Genomic DNA, 19,857 nt, shown 5'->3' with positions numbered 1-19,857 from the left:
CCCCTCGTTAGCTTTAATTACTGCGAACCCCTAACTACAAGGGGTTTTACATTAAGAGTATATATTTTTAAGAGCCCTTCTTATCTCTTCACCATGAGAGCAATCATCTTAACGTTATCTTCTCTGGGCTTATATGATTATTTGCCCATTTCTATGTTGGAAGTCTTTATCAGGTGGATCGGTGGGGGGGGGTCCAAAAATGATAGACATAGTCTGTTACTGGACTTCTTTTTATTCATCATGGACAATGTAAGGGTTTAATGGTTATTGGACATTTCCTGTCAACTATGACATCATAGATGTCAAACTTTATGACTTTACTCTTTTAATTTGTTTCCTTTTACGGCTGCGTCACCTGACCCTGAAGTGATCACATGACTATGCGTGAGCTTTGGCTGTGAAAGCCGTGTTGTAAGCTTGTCAAACCTAACCTAGGCCAATAAGGGATAACCAATGGATAGTCAAACTGGTTTAGGACGAATTGTAGTCCACAGGACTGCACAAGGTCCATTTCATGCCAGAGAGAGGTCATTAGCTATTTTATTAATACATATTTTTTATATATATTTTTTTAAATATTTAAAGACAATTCTAGATTCTGGATTCCATCATTGCCATGCCTCCAAAAGTCTTATTGGCCTTATTGGCTCTGTCTTTAACACAATTTATTTCTTACATAAGCTTCATAGCAAGACCTCTGTAATGCAAATTCATATCCCAAGCATGTTCCAAAATATAAATACCTCTATGAAATCTTACTTCTTTTGTACTATATAGGAGTGACGAGTTCTTTGATACCTAAAGACACATAGTTCATAAATGTCATTTTGTCTCCTTGACCAAAGCCAAAGCTCACATGATGGTACGAAGAATATGGAGAATATACCTTGGTTAGCAGATTTCTAAACTCTCAATAAGCTATTATTCCTATTCTAAAGAGTTAATCAAGTTTCCTAAGGCTCTGAAGTTTTGCTCAGATAAAGTAAATTATTTTGTGAAATCACAGGTACTGCTGATTATTAAACATTTTGAAATATGTGGAAAAAGAGAAAATGTGTCCAAAATGCCATAAAGGCCTTTGGCTTTAGGTAGTGAAGAATGCAGAGTTGAAGGTGATTTGATAAATACTTCAGTCAATGACGGGATTATGCTTGTCCAGCCACAGACCTAAGATAAAGGGAAAGAATGTTTTTTTCCGGAAGGTTGCACACTCATGACATCACAAGTGGTCAGTTGACATTTTTTCCCCACAGGAATTTCACAACAAAACTTTTTTAATAAAGAGAAGCTGCTGATACATCGGTGGCTAGGCAGTTCGCAGTGTTGATAACAAGGGCCAGTCCATAGGCTGCGAGACAGGGAGGCATCTTAAAGTTTGTTGAAGATAGGCTGTGAGCTTTTGCCATTGTTATCATGTGCAATATGTTACTTTGTCTATGTGAGACACTGACTAGGCAGTGTATAGCTGCACAATTTCCTGAGGTTCCACTTGCTTTAGTTCTCAGGGCGATGTGAATGATCTGGAATAAGATAGAAATTGGGGGGTATGGTCTTCAAAAAGTTGGGAACTTGTGGGTATCATCTACAATAAGATGGGAACTTGTGGGTATGGCCTGTAGTAAGATGGAAACTTGTGGGTATGGCCTGTAGTAAGATGGAAACTTGTGGGTATGGCCTGTAGTAAGATGGAAACTTGTGGGTATGGCCTGTAGTAAGATGGAAACTTGTGGGTATGGCCTGTAGTAAGATAGGAACTTGTGGGTATGATCTGCAATAAGATAGGAACTTGCGGGTATGATCTGCAATAAGATAGGAACTTGCGGGTATGATCTGCAATAAGATAGGAACTTGCGGGTATGGTGGACAATAAGATGTGTAGTTGTGGGAGGTAAAGTTTCAATTGCATAGTGCAGATATCCATATTTTGAAGAATGCGAGGACAGGGCCGGCCCTGGGGCGAAGTTTGAAATATCGCCCCCCACCCTGCCAACGCCACTGCTCATTATCTACCCTTCCTCTCCCTACCTTCTCATTATCTACCCTTCCACCACTCGGCTTGGCGCCCCTCTCTCTCCTCTGCTAAAAAAAAAAAAAAGAAGAAAAGCGCTTGGGGCGGCAAAGTGCCGCCTCTTCAAAAGTGCCGCCTGGGGCAATTGCCCCACTCTGCTCCATGATAGGGCCTGCCCTGTGTGAGGATATAGATTTCTAGTCAATTGTAAGGAGACAAAATGCTTAATATACTAAATTATTAAACTCAAATATATCCTGTGATAGCATATAGTTATTACATGTGAGGTATTTGGAGTCAGCAACGGTCATCTTTATTGAGAAGTAACAGATGGCCAAAAGATCCACATCTTCTAAAATCTGTAAATTATTCAGTTATAGTTGTATATAAATACGCAGATGTCAGAGACCCGACAAATCTTTCACTTTTCTGATTTACCATCTGGCATTAGGGTAATATTTCAAGTTACATGTATTTATATAGCGCCAGCAGATCCCCTAGTGCTGCCACCCAAGGGGAATGTGAAAACATTCAGCATTACATTTCAGATCATGACATGTATGTGTACGCAACCTTCCTTTAAATCTCACGTGAAATTGTACGGTAAAGACATTAATTCATTTCATCGTGATCATCATTGTGCATTTCCAGAACACAAACATTGAGGAGCTGGAATGCCTGCCCCAATGGGCAGTGCTGTGTTTAGTTACTCCATGTTGCACCATTTTCCATAATGAGTTCTTGGCAGGTATCTGTCTACCCACGTTCTCCCATCCGATAGCATACAATGCATTCGGAACATTGTGCATGCTGTCACCGTCAGGCACATACATATGGACGAGAATTCCGGTGACATCAGAGCATATGGTACTTCCAGCCTAGCTTATACCTACCGCCTTTTCCAGTAAACCAACACAATGCAACAAATAATAATGTTTATTTTAGTACCAATAATGTACAATAATTGAAAAAAAAATAAACTTCCCTGGATGTTGATGGCTGTTATGGGAATCAACAATATTATCCAGATTACAGAATTCATTCATTCATTCATTCATTCATTCATTCATTAAGGTTTAATGAGGTTTAAATCATACAGTATTGTTTGAAATGCAATCTGTTTATAGTATAGAAATTTAGAACCTGACTGCTGATAAGAACTATTCTGCCCATCTGGTTTATTTTTTCCTGCTGTTAAGACCTGGACCTTAATCAGCCCTTGGTCTCGTTGTATATTCGGGATATAATATAGCTTTAAGTCTATCCCGTGCATGTTTAAATTCCCTTACTGTTTTAGCCTCTACTACTTCTGCAAGGAGGTTGTTCCACGTATCTACCACCGTCTCAGTAAAGTCAAACTTCCTTACATTCCATCGAAGCCTCTGACGCTCTAGTTTTAGATTATGACCTTTTGTTCTAACATTTCTCCTCCTTTAAATTAAACTTCCCTTCTGTATGTCCCTTTACTTACGTCAATGTTTCTATGAATTATTTCCTAATTTATTTCTAGCTTTATCTCATACATAGAAAAATGCATTCTTTTTTGTCACACCAGATAAAATATGTAATTAATTGCTTTTCTCATGTCACGTAAGTGATTAACAGCTTAATTTTGGGATACAAAGAAATTGTGTGGTTCAAAAACAATCTGTGCATTTATACAAAGGTTTATTTCTTAAAATATTATTCACATTTTTTCACGTAGTCACAAAAATATAATTTTAGGTGGCCCAAACAAAACCATCATATCCTAATTAATGGGCCTAAAATCAGGGTGACTTCAATTGGTGGGCTGGTGAGCCAAGGACTTCCATTAACAAAACCTGGGCAAATGTATAGTTCAAAAGTAATTGGTAATTGTTACTTTTAGGGGTCATAAGAAGAGAATTTTTGAGACACGATGCAGACCACGGGCGGCTGCACGCTACTTTTGTATGATACCGTGGCACGTGGCCAGGCATATCCGGCCCATGGCATTTACAGACAAAAATCCCTTAAATTAGGTCGTTTGATCCAGTCCATTGGTTGGCTAACAGCAAAATTTCCCCAAAAAAATCCAAAAATAGTCAAATTTCCAATTTTTTGCCGAAATGTAACCGTGCTGAATTGAGGGATCCAGAAAGCAATCCATATGACACTAAAAATTAGGCACCAGAAGCCACGGCCACCTGGTCCATTGGATTTAACAAACCCTGCTATAAAAAGAAAACAACTAAAGCTTGGGGCTTTCCGAACGGAGCAAATAAAACGCAACTAACCGCTCAATGAGCATAAATAATTCAGGAGAATTTCTAAGGATGACAAAAGCTTTCATGTTCCATATTAGACAATGTTCCACTTTTATGCTGGGTGAGAAGTGTCCAGAGAGTTGTAACCTAGATTCCAAGCATGGTATAAAAATAATCGTACTATCTGCAATCCCGGCTTTTAAATATATTTCTCGCCATAGTTCATCGGTGACACATGGAGGTCGCCTGCGTGAGATCGATCTGGTTTTGATGTTACAGAGTCATTTACTTGCTTGTCCGTCGGCGCATACGTGGAACACGCGGCTTTGTGTGATATTGATCTTGTCCTGTCCTAACAAAGCTATTTAGTAATTAGTCTGCTTCGTGGGTCGCATTTTTGTTGCGTGTATAACGCCTCCTCTCAAAAAAAAATTCACGATAACATTTTAAAAGTGGAATTGGATTTTAAAAAAAAACAATATTATTTTCCAGATGGGGTTTAGATTCCGGGTAGTTTTTGTTTCAGGAAGGACACAAAAATAAAATAATTAAAATTTTAAGTCACTTTATCCAAGGGTCCCAAGTTTTGTGGAATTTTGGCAAAAGTGTCAATAATAGATGTTTTATGCAATTTAAATGTAGGACCTGATTTTCAAACTCTGATACATTAGAATAAATATTAAAATTCATAGAATTTGTTTAGCTATGCTGATAAAGTCCTGAGCATGTTGGCTGCTTCTACGTCGCCCCGTGGACCACCGCTTTCTGTTACGGAAGATTTTTTAAGTCTTTGTATCCAGTATTTGCTTTTAAATTCGGTGTTTAATAAAGTGTGACACCCTTAATAAACTGTCACAGCTTCTCTTCGACCTTGAATTTTCAAGTTCATCCCGATTTGGACACCTGGAGTATACAGTCTTACTTAGATTGGAAATTCCCTTATCAAGGTCAATGTATAATCTGCCCCACAGCTTTCCCTTCTGCGCTCTTGAAACGTTCTTCCAGCCCGCTTACCCTTTTCCCATCCCTACACGATGATGCACTCTTATGCTTTTAATTTCATGGTATTTCCAGGTTCGGTTGGTCACCTTACTATTCGGCAAACCTACACCAGCAAACTGGAAGTGTTCTGGCAGTTGAAGCATCCTCCATGCTTTATAGTTCAGGGGCCTCGACGTATAAGAAATGCAAGGATCGGGATTAGCCACAAAGGAACCTGGGCAACTGCCAAGTGTGGTGCATTGCCGGGGCCACAATAAACATTATAGACCTGTGCCTGTATTGCAAATTAACCCTACAGGGCATGGATTGCTACTTTGTCTAGGCTTTTTAATCCAACTTTTTATCACATTCATAATTTAAGAAATGCGTATAGAATTCAGCCTTCTGAATGTCACGGGCATGGGCCAGAAAAATGTCCAGGAACGATAAAATAAAAATAAGACTTAATAAGGCTTAAATTTTATATTTAAATAAAAAACAAATGGACGGATTTTTTGCCATTAAGCGTAAAACGCAGTCTCAGCAAATCCCTCTTTTGTATTGATTTTAGGACAATAACATCCGATATGAAACGAGAGCGACGGGGAAATGTCTTAATTGCTGCAAGGGATAATTTACGATAGAAAGTTAAGACCAGAGGCCCTTTTAATAATTGTCAGTATAAATTGGATGGATAGCATGGCAGTTTTAGCTTAATGTATTACCAATAGTTTAATCATTTGCACAGCTTCATTACACCGTCTGCACTCCATCATATACCGAGAGCTTCTACGGATTAATGGAAGGGCTGATTAAATTCTGTCCTATGTACTGAGCATTTGAATGCGTACGCATAATGTGCATGTATAATGTAACCCGCCAGATATACTCCCTTTAGTATTAACACGCAGATGTGAATAAATAAAAAATAAATTACCAATTTAAAGTAATCACAACTGTATATTTCTGTAAGGATTTCTCATCGATTCATAATCCCTCGAGTACCAAAGAGAGGACAATACTTTCTATTGTAAAACAGAATATGATTTCCCAGGTAACCTATGGTATAGTATGTGTAACATAACAAGAGGTCTCATTTATACGGGGTTAACGCAGCTACTTTGTAGCAATATACTGTATATCTTCTGCCTGGCCAGCGGTTTTGTTGGACATCGCCCCCTGGTGGCTAGCATAGGATAAATAATGCACATAGGCTGATTCAAATATTTATCGTTGTTTATGGTTGTGCCTAATAATCATACCTGGGAACTTTATAAGCGAGCTGATCCTGGGACTCTTGCAATATTAACCCTTTAATAGCCCTTCTTGAAGAGTCTATGTAGTTACTCTACAATTTTTTGCATTTTTTTTGAGAGCCTGAGGTCTTGCTCTTCCATCTACTACAACCATGCGCAAATCAAAGTGAAGAAGGTGATCCAAACTGTGGAAGCCACAGTGGAGCCGAGTCCTCAGTCTTCGTCTTCTGGGGCTGTGCTCCTCTAAGGGATATGCAGCCCCTTCCTTCCCACCTAGACAGAAGCCTTGGGTGGGCTGGATCTTATAGGATCTCCCCGAGAGGAGATCCCCTGAAGTCTTCATGTCCTCCCACACAAAGAGTCTTCAGGGACTCAGCTTCACTGTAGCTTCAGACCACCAAATGGTGCTAAACTCATCCGAAAAATGAAACTGAACTGCGTTGGTGCCAAATGGTGAATACAAAATGTTTACTACCCGCGCAAAGTAATAAAAAAATGTGCCCCTGCACACACATCACAGTGCCGAGTGCCCCAGCGGATCCATGCTAGGGAACGCCATAACACCCCAGGGTTTTTGACGCTATTCCGAGCCTAAAGGCCAGAGGACCAAACTTTCCCTCTCCCACAGGTACTGAGAGGGATGAGAATATAAGTGAAGCCCAGATTTGTTCAGATTCATCGATATTACAAAATTCTTGGCTTTAATTTTAAAAGTAACTCAACTGCACTTTTGACTATCGTGGGAACGAAACACAAGGTTTACTGGGCTGCGCCTAGAACGGCAGGCTATATGAGAGTCTCAGCTATGGCGGCTCGTCTCCCATATATACCAGATCCAACCACCTTCAATGCGAGGAACAGTCTAATGTGGAGAAATAACCGTGTAGAGTCCGAGAACCGGAAGTCAAGATTGCAGCTCTTATGGTGGATCCATTAGGTGGATTTCTAGCACATGGTTAATGTCTATTACATTGTTATATTTTTTTATAGGACTAACAGATGGAGATAACACAACGATGTCCCCTGTGATGTCACAGCGTTCCCATTCACAATTAAGCAAAATGATGAAGAATTCTCTTTTCGGCTTTATTGATAGGTTTTGTTAGTATAATTATGTCATATAACCCATCTCTTATGGATGTTTACCCTGCAACGTGTGTACTGTCCCATACATTGGCTACGTGTGCACGCTACATGCATGTGCAACCACGTGATTGTGAAGATTTTCACTAAAAAAGTGTTTTTTTAAAAAAATATATATTATTTTTTTGGTATATATGTGTTACATATGTTTAATAGCGTTTTGTATAGCCATCATGGCATTTATAAACCTCCTAACCTGTGCTGAAAAATATACAGCTTCCCTTAAGTAATGTAAATGCAAAGTGCCAAGTCGTTTAATAATGATATTTTGGGCGCATACAAAAATAATATAATCTGTACAATTGTATTTCTTTATGTATATAATATAAAACTGCATTCGTCACATAGTAGATAATTAACTAGTTTACGGTGGGTTGGTTTTGTAGGCCATCATGCCATCGATCTATAAACCTACACCAATCACAAGCGCACACATTGCTGTAAATGTCCCTCCGCAGGACTCGTTCCAAATAGCTGATTACGTTCGTGCCGCATCGGCCATATTTGGTTCGGGAAGTTGGTGCCCATATCCATACTACCGCTGGAGTAAGAGCTGCGGTTGACTTTGATTGACGGCTGAGAAGGATTTCGGGCGGAACATGGCGTTTATATGTCGTTTTATTTATTTATTTGAAAGTTTCAGTAGAATAGAAACAACCAAGGAGGTGACGACTGTTCATGGGTGTTTTGACATATCTCGCGAGACTTGGTGCGACCGCTTGTTAGCATTCAGACAAGCGGCGCCAGGGGGCCTCGCAGTGTTGTGTGTTTTAGGTGTCTTCATAAAATGCCTGCTGCCGCTCGGATTCTTTTTTCAAGATGGCGTCGATGAGGGAGAGCGACACCGGCCTGTGGCTTCATAACAAGCTAGGCTCCGCCGACGAGCTGTGGGCGCCCCCGAGTATTGCCTCACTGCTCACCGCCTCCGTCATTGACAACGTCCGCCTATGTTTTCACAACCTCTCGTCGGCGGTGAAGCTCAAACTACTGCTTGGGATGCTGCACCTCCCGCGCCGCACCGTGGACGAGGTGAGTCTTGGGCTCCTCCTCCTGCCCTGGGCGGGTGCTTGCCTGGTGCCAGAGTGGGTGAGGGGCGCCAATGTCCCGGGGTAAATACCCTCCGAAATGCCCCCGCCACACGTTGTAACAGAATCTGTGGGCAGCTGGGGGTGAAAGTAGTTCCCGATTCGTTGTATAATGTAGGACAGGGTGAGACAATTAAGCGGGAAATAGCAGTTTTTACCCCACTCTGACAGGAGTACCCCACAGAGAGGCAACTCTGACCCTTAAACCCCGCAGCTGCTGGTTCCAAACCAAATATGTATTGTGAAAATAATTTATTTACAAGTGTGACTTTTCAATAAAAGTAGAGAAGTGAGCAAAATATATATATTATATATAAAGTGTGTGTGGATTTATAATGGACTGAAAAGCATATATTTGTATATAGTTATATATACACACACTTTGGGTTCGTAAAGGGTTATTTGTTGACGTGTCTATTCTCAGTAAGTAGAAAAGTTAGCTCTTATCCCCCTGCAGAGTATTGCTACATGTAACGCTCTGCTGAGCTCTACATGTAGCGTGTGCGGAAAGTCCTCCCATTGATTTCAGTGGGAACGTTTTTTCCTGCCTGTGATTGGTAGTTTCAAGCAGCCTATCGGTGGCAAGCAATGTCTGATCATGGAGCAGGACTGCAACGTCTCAGCCAGAGCTTTATTTTTGTTGTATTTTCATTCTGGAATGGTAGATATCTGCACAGTACCTTTTTGAAGAAGCTGCAGCTCCAGAGAAATCAGAGTGAGTGCTTTCTGCACACGCGTGCGCTGGGGGGGTTCATTTGACCCTCTAGAACTCTTGCGCAACCCACCTCTGGGGCTGGCAGTGAGTGTGGCGCACACACTCCCTTATAATCAGGATGTGCACTCGGCCAATCACATCTCTTGTAAGCCACGTGGCTGAGTGAAGTGGGCACAGTGCAAATGAATCCACCCATGAATTCGTCCTGCAAGAAATAACAATGAGACAGAACTACTTCATACCTAAAGAATGCCTCCACCTGTCTGCATGCAGTGAAATTATGTTGCATACTACTTATGTCCTGTCTACCCCTTGTACAGCGCTACGGAATATGATGGTGCTATATAAAACAATAAATAAAAGTTGTAGTCTTATGTGAAATCTATGGGCATGCTGGCACTGGCTGAGCATTATGGAGGTTGAAGTCCAATCCTCCTGCCTGTCACAGATGTGTGTGGATGTACATATATCTGCATTGGAATGTATTTTAAATTCCTGAAGCCGTCCATCCAGTATGGAAAATGGATATAATTTACTGTCGGAGAGATTTTGGGGATATCGGTGAACGTAGAAGATGTGAGCTTCTGCGAGGCCCTGAATTTGCTTTGTATGTAAGATATCATTGCATCGGCGTTCGTGGATGAGTTGCTGGTAATCTCTTTTATTCCTAAGGGGAGGACTTACTCCTCATGATGAAATTTCGACGGCGAGCTTGTAACTTAATACACAAACCCCAAAGGAAGTCTCTTCGCAATTGTCACCACTTACAATCTTTTTTTTTTTTTCCTTCTTGTTCCGGGTACTGTCACTAAATCAATGAATTCCGCCCAATCTTGGAACCAAAAACCGCGCTAGAAGCATCGTCTTGTGAAGTTTTGTCTCGGTAACTTTTGCTGCTGGCACCAAATGGTCATGTGACACAGGAGCCGGCACCAAGGCTGTTTCCATAGTGACACTTCTGCCATCACGTGTACTTCAATGCATACACTAGCCAAGCTTTTTGGGGTGTCCCCCTTGCAAATGTGTGGAGTATTCTGCATTACCCCCTCCTCCCCTAATCGCACCCCCTGTATTTGCCATGCGAGAGCCAGCGTGTGATTTACTCTCCAGGAGGCAGCACCACTCTGGGGCGTCTAATGAAACCTCTGTGTGCACAGAAAGCGCCCCCCATTCATTTCGGTGAGATCACTTGTCACTGATTGGCTGCTTCAAACTGCTGGCTAGTGCTGCATAACATTGAACCATGGGGGGGGTATTCAGTAAGGGAATATAATTCTGTTTACCTTGTCTGTAGATCTCTGTGCGGTTCTGTCTGAGACTTTAGAGCTGTTCTGTATTCTTATGCACCTCTGGGAAAGGGGCATTTAGGGGGTTAATCTAACACGGCATCGTGTGACCCGGCAGTAGTAGCGAGCAGGTTTTTTTTTCTTATAAAAGAAACTTAACAAGCGGCTCACGATCGAATTTTTAAATTAGCTTCAGGGTTTGTTACTCACCAAGCGGCTGCATTCTGACAGCTTGCGGGTCGGCAGCGTTGGCGAAGCCGGCACCAAGCATGGATGCCCCCTGTGCTGAAATAAAAGAACCTTTTCAACATGGCTAACGGCCGAACTTTATTTTCCTTCTCAGATGAAAGGTGCTCTGACAGAGATCATCCAGCTAGCTTCGCTCGACTCCGATCCCTGGATATTAATGGTAACTGATATCTTAAAATCCTTTCCTGATACGGGTTCCCTCAATCTCGACCTTGAGGAGCAGAATCCAAATGTGCAAGATATCTTGGGAGAACTGAGGGAGAAAGGTAAGCTTCACTACAGAGGTTTTTTAGATTATGGATATATTACAGGTACATATGTATCTTATGTGATCTATTCACAACTTGCTGGGTTGATATAATCGCCTCTTACATGATTTCCAGCTTCCGTATTCAGTGAAGTATTTGAAGGGCCAACTTGGCCTGTCTGTCCATTAACACTCACAGTAATCTAAGCCAGGGAAGCCAGAAAATGCTCTACAAAGCATGAATACTAAATTAAGATGATGGCTAGAAGACGTCTATTTTTCCGGTTGACTATCTCTGAGCTGTCATACTGACTGCTTAATGCAGTTATTCTATACTTGTTCTGTATAAAAGCTTTTGTAGTGTTAAGCGTGACTTGGCTTTTACTAAAACTCATGCAAGTGAGATAAAATAACTCAAACAATCTTAATGATGCAATAATGGCTGGATAATAATAATGTTGGAATGTCATATAAGGTGTAGGAAAAAAATTAAAATGCTAGAAATGGCCGTCCGTGTTCTGCTGTAACGTGGAACCATAGTTTAAAAAAACTATCTTTTCTCAAATACAGTAAGTGAATGCGAGGCCTCGGCTATGCTGCCTCTGGAATGCCAGTACCTGAATAAGAACGCCCTGACCACCCTGGCCGGGCCGCTTACACCTCCAGTGAAACATTTCCAGCTAAAGCGGAAACCAAAGAGCGCCACTCTCAGGGCCGAACTTCTACAAAAATGTAAGTTTGGTGTCGCGATCTGATTGTTTATAATATCGTGCCACGCAGTCTGTTCAGAACACAATACGCAAGATCCTTCGGTGTAATCACAGTGCATTGGGCCTTGGGCTTCAGTCTCCAGCTGATATGTTTAGTGTATCCATTTATTTATAAATAACCTCCGTTCTTTAAAAATATTACTTCAACACTACATTTCCATCCTGTATGTGACGCTTCTCCTGCCACTTCCACCAAGTCTCACATTGGATTGTTACCTATTGTTTGAGTGTCATTGGCCTTCATGTTACAGGTAAGAGGCTGGTTATAGGAGGCTCATGGATTTTTCTTTATGCGCAGTTTGCTTATAGATAAAATTTTGACAATTTAAGGACTTTTTTTTTATTTTTATAATACTGCCCAAGCACACTATTAAACTACATAAAAAATGTGTATGTAATCAGTGGACCAGTTTTCCTACATTAAACTTATGTTTGTTGTAGGGTTTAATGATGGAAGAGGTACCTTTTATAGCTGTTCTATTCACAATAGAAATAATGGTTTACGTTATTTGTTCTTCCTTAAAGCTACAGAAACAGCGCAGCAGCTGAAGAAGACGGCTGGTGTTCCTTTTCATTCAAAGGGAAGGGGCCTGGTGAAAAAAGTGGACACAACAAGTGAGTCTTGCATGTACTGCCTGCATATCTGTCCAAGAACCGCACTGTGAGCTAGGCAGGTCTACTGAAGTCATCTGTGCCAAGAATATATGTAACATTCGACCAAAGCTTTCATGCCATGCTGTGAATAACCAAGTGAGAGGCAATAGGGTTCCCTGTAGAAAGGATTGCAAAAATCACAAATTCAAGGGCGTGGGTTGATAGTTCAACTGAAACGCGGGATGACAACCGGAAATCAAACCTTTCAAATAATGCACTGACGCTGAGTTCAATTATCTTTATTTGTTTCCCTTTTTTTTTTTAATCAGCTCCTCTTAAAGGTATACCAAAGCAAGCCCCATTTAGAAGTCCAACAACTCCTAGTGTATTCAGTCCAACTGCAAACAGAACGCCCATTGCACCCTCCAGGACACCTCTGTGCAAAGAGCGAGGAGTGAAGGTACCGCTACCTCATTTAATCTTTAAGTGTACTGCGTCTATATGGTTTTTCATTGAATCAAACTTAAGGCTGCCATTTCATCGTGCTTCTTCCTACAGTTTTTGGACATAAAAGAGCTGGATGTTGTCGGCGCCGGCAGAGAAGCAAAGCGAAGGAGAAGGACTGTTGGTAAATACTGAAGGATTTACCACCTGTGTTGCGTCTTCCCCCAAACACTTGCTATTCTCTTATAATTAACATTACATCTGTTTTATTGTCAATTTTAATCTCTGTAACATGCAAGTTACAAATTATACGCTTCTTTCCTTTACAGAATCGGAGGTTGTGGAAAAAACACCCAAAGGAGAGACTGTTGTGGAGAGCGCTACTCCAGATTACGCGGCTGGCCTTGTTTCTACACAAGTATGTCAAAATTGTTTCTTGAGTAACGCACGTGGCTGCCACCTTTCTCAGTGGTCCAGCCAGTGTCAGGAAAGTTCTTCTATTAAAATCAGCAGGGAAACTTGTGTTTTGGCCAAAAATCTCTTCTGTATGATGTTTAGCGGGTGGAGGGCAAATGCATATGATGGAGATTCTGCAACCAACAAAAAAATAAGAGGCCACAGCTGTGGTTTTCGTTAAAGGGCATATGATACTGCAGAATCTGTGTTTTTCCTCTTTCTCTGATTGCTGCAACCCCTCAATGCTAATTAGCCTGCAATCACATCTGTTGCCTGCACCCACGTGATCTCGATGAGATCGCTTTCCTGCCACTGGTTGCCTACTTCTGGTTGGATCATGGATGGGGCCAAGGATAGCTGCAGCTCTGGAGCTGTAGCTTTTCAAAAATGTTAAGTGGCCTTTATTTTTTTTATTTTTAACACGTAGAAAGTCCATATTAAAGTACTTTTTAATATGATTCTTCTTTGACACCACATGGAACATGTCATCTTAAGATCTTGAGACTAATGCTTTAGTGCATGAATTGGATTCATCTTGTCCCCTTCTGTGCAGAAACTTGGTGCCCTGAACAACGAGAGTGCCCTACCATCTACCAGTTACTTGCCAGCCACCCCTAGTGTAGTACCATCGTCCTCTTACATACCAACCTCCGACGCACAGCAAGGTACGTGATAACACATGATATGTCTCTTTATATTTTAATATTAAAGGACTCTTTAAGTGTTTATTTTCTGGGTTTGTTTGGACAAGTAAAAAGAACCATTCACAGGCGGAATTGATCTTTTCTGTACAGTGGGGCTGAACTCATGTATATAGAAGGAAATCCTTCTATATAAAGAGCACATACCATGCACACCAGCTATTCTTATGGGTACAGTAGTGCTCCCATTTATTTAGTGCTTCATGCAAGCAACTTATCCCAGCACACTCCTCTCTGGGATAAATACCCCCTTCTCAGTGTACCTATATCAACACTTAAAAGACTATGGCCAGTAGGTGTATAATAGAGAATCCTTTTGTGACTGGCTTCCATGGCTTGTTCGTGGTTATATCGCACTCTATTCTGTATGTAGTTAATAGATGTAGATATTTTTCCGGCTTTATATAGACCTTACGATCCAGTTGTCCATCTTTATGTTCAAGAATGGGCTGTTTTTCTTCAGCTAACATTGTGAGAACGAGAATGCTTAGTAGTTGTCAATGTTTTTGTTTTCATTATACTTTTTACATACATAAAATGCCTTTTTTATTTTGTTTTCTTTGTCCAGCTGGATCTGTTCGTGAAGCTTTGCAAACAACAAGACAGCCTGAAGAAGCCATACCAGCTAGCAATACACTTTCTTCTCAGTTTAAACAAAGGACTCCGCTGTATAATAGCAATTCCAACCCTGTCCCTCCGGCCACCGCCCCTACACCTATACCCACTCCTACCTCTCCACTCACACCCACTACACCTCATATGGTGGCTCCTGCGGCACAGCCTCCTCCAGTCACTGCAGAGACTCAACCTCAGCCCAAGAAAAGCCTCTCCCTCACTGTGAGTGTCATCGTTATGGTGTCTGTAGTGTGATATTAACAATTGTGATTGCTATGGTATACTTCTCGAGTGGTACAGGTTACCAACCGATCATTTTGTTACGTAAGCTTCCATCCTGGCTGGGCTCCTTGCTCTCTAGGACTCCTTGTCTGTAGCAACAAATCATTTCCCCTCCAACCAGCTTGATCCCCGCAGTTCACGTAGTTTAGTTACCAGGTACCTGGCTTAGTGAGTGCAGTAGGCCTGAAACACAGCTGAGCGCCATTACTGGGGTGTCATTTTATGAAGAAGCAGAATCAAAGGGGATAAATTAAAGCGAAAATATTTACCGCCCCAATGCCAGCGATTTGTTTTGCATTCACAGAGGTTGGTAACTTAGCTTTACACACATTATGCCTGTACTGTCTGCCCCTTATCCCAAAGTGAGGTGAGTGTGGTGCGGTCATGGGAGGAGGTAGTCAAGTCATTGGTTTTTGATGTGGAGGAGAGACCTGTGGCTCCGGTGATGTATATTGTGTTTACTGATCTCCTCGGGTCAGTCTGTTCTTATATCACGTTGAATTCGTGGCATTCTGTATCCAGAAACACTTGGTGTTAATTTTGCTGATCAAATGAGGCAAGCTTGGTGTGAGTTGTGTGCCAAGTTCCTTATGTTTTGGAAAAATATTCTAATTGCTGACAATCCTGCATGCGACTGGCTACATTTGGGGTGTTTTTGTGCCCACCTGGGGTAGACTGCAGCTTTAGAAACACAAGTACATCATGGAGGGTATCCTTTTGGTGGCAAAAAAATAAGCTTTTAACACTTCATGTGTGGGTAATAAGTTTTCTGCATGCATTTGTAAGCAGTTAATTTATATACCGGTATTATGTCTGTTTTTATATAGGCGTTGGGTGGGTTATGGTTTCAAGAAACTCTAATTCAAGGGATTATGCCAAATAGATAAAAATGACATAATAAACCCATTTAAATAAACGTGTCCCTTAAACATTATCCAATCTGCACATTGAGCATAAACTAGAAATCAAGCGCTCCCAGCTGCTGCCTTGTGGATTTTTTTTATTTATTCTTTTTTTCTTTTCCATTTTGACATGAAATACTTTTACTGGCATCCACATTCAGCTCTGATGGGGGTTTCATTCGCACATGGGGCTGTAAAGTGTTTAAGACAAACCTAACCGATATTGTGCTTTTCCAGAGGGAGCAAATGTTTGCTGCACAAGAGATGTTCAAAACCGCAAACAAGGTGACCAGACCCGAGAAAGCCCTTATACTTGGCTTCATGGCAGGTTCAAGAGGTATGTTTAGTAACACCATTCTGACTGTAGTCCTGTTCATGAAATATTTTAACATGTTGTTCTTGGCCGTTTTATATTTCTTTTACCTGTTAATTGGTGCGATCCACTGTTTAGCGCATAGCAAATTTTACGATGACCACTGCGCCAAACGGCTGACTTCTGAATGGGATTGTGTCGGTGTGTGAAAATAAAGCCTATGCTGTAAAGGACCGTTTCATGGTGTTTTCCTTCTAACAGCTAAACAAGCTGTATTTAACACTAGAAATGCTGCATGTTTATTCTTTACTTGGTTTCAATCGCTTGCATTGTTAGAGTCCGGCTGTGACGCGTTCAGGCTTACGTGCCGTACGCAAGAGTGTCCGGCAGAGCTTGTCACACGCAGAGCGCATAACATGGGGGGTTAACAACAAGTGTGTGCAAGAAAGACAGCGGCATGTCAAAATGATAAAAAAAAATTGTGCCTTTCTCCGGGACCAGGTCTCGTATTCACTAATGTTCCTACTTTGGTGCCTTTTGCAGAGAATCCCTGTCCCGAGCAGGGCGACATCATCCAGATCAAGCTCAGCGAATACACCGAAGTCTTGCCGAAGGCGGATGGCACAGGCAGCACCACCATGCTGGTTGACACCGTATTTGAAATGAACTATTCTACTGGCCACTGGACCAAGCTCAAGAAATACAAACCAATCACGAATGTGTCGTAAGGGATTCCAGACGGCAAACTATGGACCAAAATCAGACTTGTTAATCGGTTCCATTTCACAGCCCCAGCTCGGGATTGATGGGGTGGCATGCGCTTATCGTGCGGGTAGAGCGAACGAGAGGCTATATTACCTTCGGCTGGAGAACTCTGGGTGTATGTTAGTGGTGTAGAAACAAGGTGTGGGTATGGAGAATAGGCCAGTTTTGTACAACAGAAATCTTTTAACATGTGATACAACTGGACGCAGACACGGTTTTTGTTTGCAGATTCTTGTAACAGATGTGTTCGTGTGTTTTTTGTATTTTTTACCACTTTTTTGTTTTTTATTACTGTTGTGCACAAGTTCATGTGAATTTCATTTTCACATACGGTGTATCGTTAGCGGCATCATTTGTTCGATCGTCTCGTTTTCGTTGGCACTATAGTGTTGGAAAGCCTTTGGATGGAGGTATGTAAAAAAAACAATCATATAGGTGGCTTTTGGGCGATTCTGCCCATTGTTGCCTATATGTTTACAGTATTTAGAATTTCAATCTCCTTATTGGATTTCATTTTTAATGTAACTTTGTGTTCACCTCTTATGCTGGACATTGGACGTGGACACGGCAGCCACAGCTCAACAACCTAAAATACCCCAAATAACTGTCTGCTTGCTCTTGGGAAGCGCTTATGTAAAAGAACACAACATTGTCAAAAACTCAACAATAAAGGGGAGTCCGAGGTTACAAAATGCTATTCTTGTTTCCGTATAGTTTGAGATAGAGAGAAATTGAAGGCTGTGGATTTTTTTTTTTTATTTTTATTGAAAAGCTTTGGTTTAACGCATCCTCCGGTGCTCTTTAAAGCGCTCCGCCGGAGATGCCCAAGAATTGTATGATCTGTAGTGAAAAAGTCTGGCTTGCAGGTGATGTAATTTCCTTCAAAGGGCCCAGAATGTCCGTTTCCCACATCTCTTTTGGTGCCTTTCGTGTATTATGACCTAAATATCACCACCTCTTATCGTGGACTTCCTTAGCACCAGCTCCGCGGATGCCGTGTGTTTTCCCAGTAGGCCGCCTGTGACTGGTGCCCCTACGGATTATTACTGGCTACGGTTATATAATATACATTCAGGCTTTGTTGTGCGAATCCATATTGACCTATAGCCTAAAGCTAGATTGTAACACTGCTATTTAAAACTTGACCCCCCCCATGGTTACAGAATTCTTTTAATAAATCTGAAAATATCCAGTCAAGATCGATGTATCGCAGCGATTAGAATCCAACAAAGAGCCAGCGAACACATTGCGGTGCGATGTGCTGCCCCGCGCAGGAAAAGAACCGCTTTTGTAAAAAATCTGTTTTTAAAGTTATAAGGGTTTGAAATGGCGGGGGGCGAGTGCGGCGGCTTCATGTCTGATGTACAAGTAAAGCTTGTAGATGTGGCTTTTTTTTGGGGGGGGGGGGGGGCTACGCTTATTCAACGTTTATCCTGTTTGTATATATAGCTGAAAAGAAATGAAAATGGACCGTGGCAGTTCTCAATAGGATTGGGGGGGGGGGGCAACATGTATGATCACAGGACCATTCTGGAATCCAAGGCTTGGACAACTTTAATTTGTAAAATATGTTGCATCTATATCATAGCTAATGTTTTTTATTTTTTTAATATATATATATAGAGCTGTAAAATATGGTCTGCTGTCTTCTGCTATTCCTTCTCAGTGTATCGCAGTGTGTATAATAAAAGTTTAGGTTTTCTAAGAAAATGATCAAGGTTACGGATTGGTTGAGAATGATATTTGTAAAACACGCACAAACAGGTTTCTTTAAAGGAAAAAAAAAAGTATGGTATTTCCTAGCTTCTTAGAGTTCAGCATGTTTATGGTTTTAAGGCGTTCTATGTCTCATAGCCTACCATTTGGAGGTCCGTACATTAAATAAATCTATGTATTTGCAGGTGAATTTCAGCAAGATGTGTATTAGAAATCAGTTTAATTGTGTTGGAGCCACCTTAAATGTCCTGTTTATGAGTATGGGCTGAGAAGACCAGGGCATTTATTAGACTTCTTTACGGTATTGAGACTTTATTTTTCCCATTGGCAGGGTGGGTATTGACCAAGTGCAATTTAGTATTCCCCCCCCCCCCCCCGTTTTCATAAAGAAACCTGAAAGCTTGTACTAAAATGTTTGTTGTATTGTTTTTTAAGCTATTTGGAAAATATATAGTGCAGCTCACGTAAAATTGCGCTAAACACATGGCCGAGTCTGGCCTTCGGGGTAAATCTGGATGCGGAAGTCCCCCTGAAAATGTACAGGAGGTACGTTTTAGCCGGTCGTGGTGGTCAACTTCTAGCAAATGCTCGTGCGAGGAGTCTGGGTAAGAGTTGCGGGGAAATGCACAAAGTGTATGATGCATGATGCAAGCCCTGGGGGTTATAGATCGTCCTCTTGGATGATTAGGCCCCCGGTGTGCTGTAGCTCAATGGGCCCATTAACACTATAGAGGCAGCCTCTATAGACTGCATCTTTAAGCCATAGATCGCCAGGATAAGATGTTATAGCTCGGGGCCCTGTAGTGAAGATGGTGGCCATGGACGGGGTGGCTAGAGGGGCACCTTCAAGTGCCAGAGCTGCCATGCCATAGAAACAGTTGATGGTGTGTAACCGTTCGGCCCATCTAGTGTGCCCATTTTTTTTTTACTGATCTAAGGGATCAAACTTAAATAATTCCTTGGTCTGGTCCCATTGTGTTCAGGACTACAGAAAGGTGAGAGAGATGAGAAGAACCCTTCTCCATACATACATCCATGTCACTTGTGTGCGGCTTGTGGCCCTAGAGGGCTGTTCCTTTGTATTTCCAGTATTTTGTAGAT

The 19,857-nt window shown here is 41.6% G+C and overlaps 1 protein-coding gene across 2 annotated transcripts; it reads left to right on the top strand.

Annotated features, from left to right (window-relative positions):
• Positions 1-1,467: 1,467 nt before the first annotated feature.
• Positions 1,468-18,240, top strand: NELFA (negative elongation factor complex member A). 2 transcript variants are annotated; one of them, XM_053458194.1, is made up of 11 exons: positions 1,468-1,544; positions 11,046-11,217; positions 11,769-11,930; positions 12,494-12,583; positions 12,892-13,022; positions 13,121-13,190; positions 13,336-13,424; positions 14,016-14,127; positions 14,732-15,000; positions 16,200-16,299; positions 16,819-18,240. In XM_053458194.1, exons 2-11 carry the CDS (start codon positions 11,046-11,048, stop codon positions 17,001-17,003), a joined length of 1,380 nt encoding a protein of 459 aa, XP_053314169.1. In that variant the 5' UTR covers positions 1,468-1,544; the 3' UTR covers positions 17,004-18,240. The 2 variants fall into 2 exon arrangements, with proteins under 2 accessions (XP_053314169.1, XP_053314168.1); XM_053458193.1 differs by lacking the exon at positions 1,468-1,544 and adding an exon at positions 8,436-8,645.
• Positions 18,241-19,857: the final 1,617 nt, after the last annotated feature.

This window comes from Spea bombifrons, chromosome 1 (genome assembly GCF_027358695.1).
Source record: "Spea bombifrons isolate aSpeBom1 chromosome 1, aSpeBom1.2.pri, whole genome shotgun sequence".
NCBI lineage: Eukaryota > Metazoa > Chordata > Amphibia > Anura > Pelobatidae > Spea > Spea bombifrons.
Note: the sequence above shows the minus strand (reverse complement) of the source record. Positions and strands in the feature narration are given on the sequence as shown.

Bases quoted from the DNA above. Each gene is read 5' to 3' on its own strand.
- NELFA (XM_053458193.1), top strand. From the start codon at position 8,436: ATGGCGTCGATGAGGGAGAGCGACACCGGCCTGTGGCTTCATAACAAG. The intron at 11,931-12,493 runs GTAAGTTTGGTG...TCTTCCTTAAAG, and splicing joins GGCCGAACTTCTACAAAAAT to CTACAGAAACAGCGCAGCAG. The intron at 12,584-12,891 runs GTGAGTCTTGCA...TTTTTTAATCAG, and splicing joins GAAAAAAGTGGACACAACAA to CTCCTCTTAAAGGTATACCA.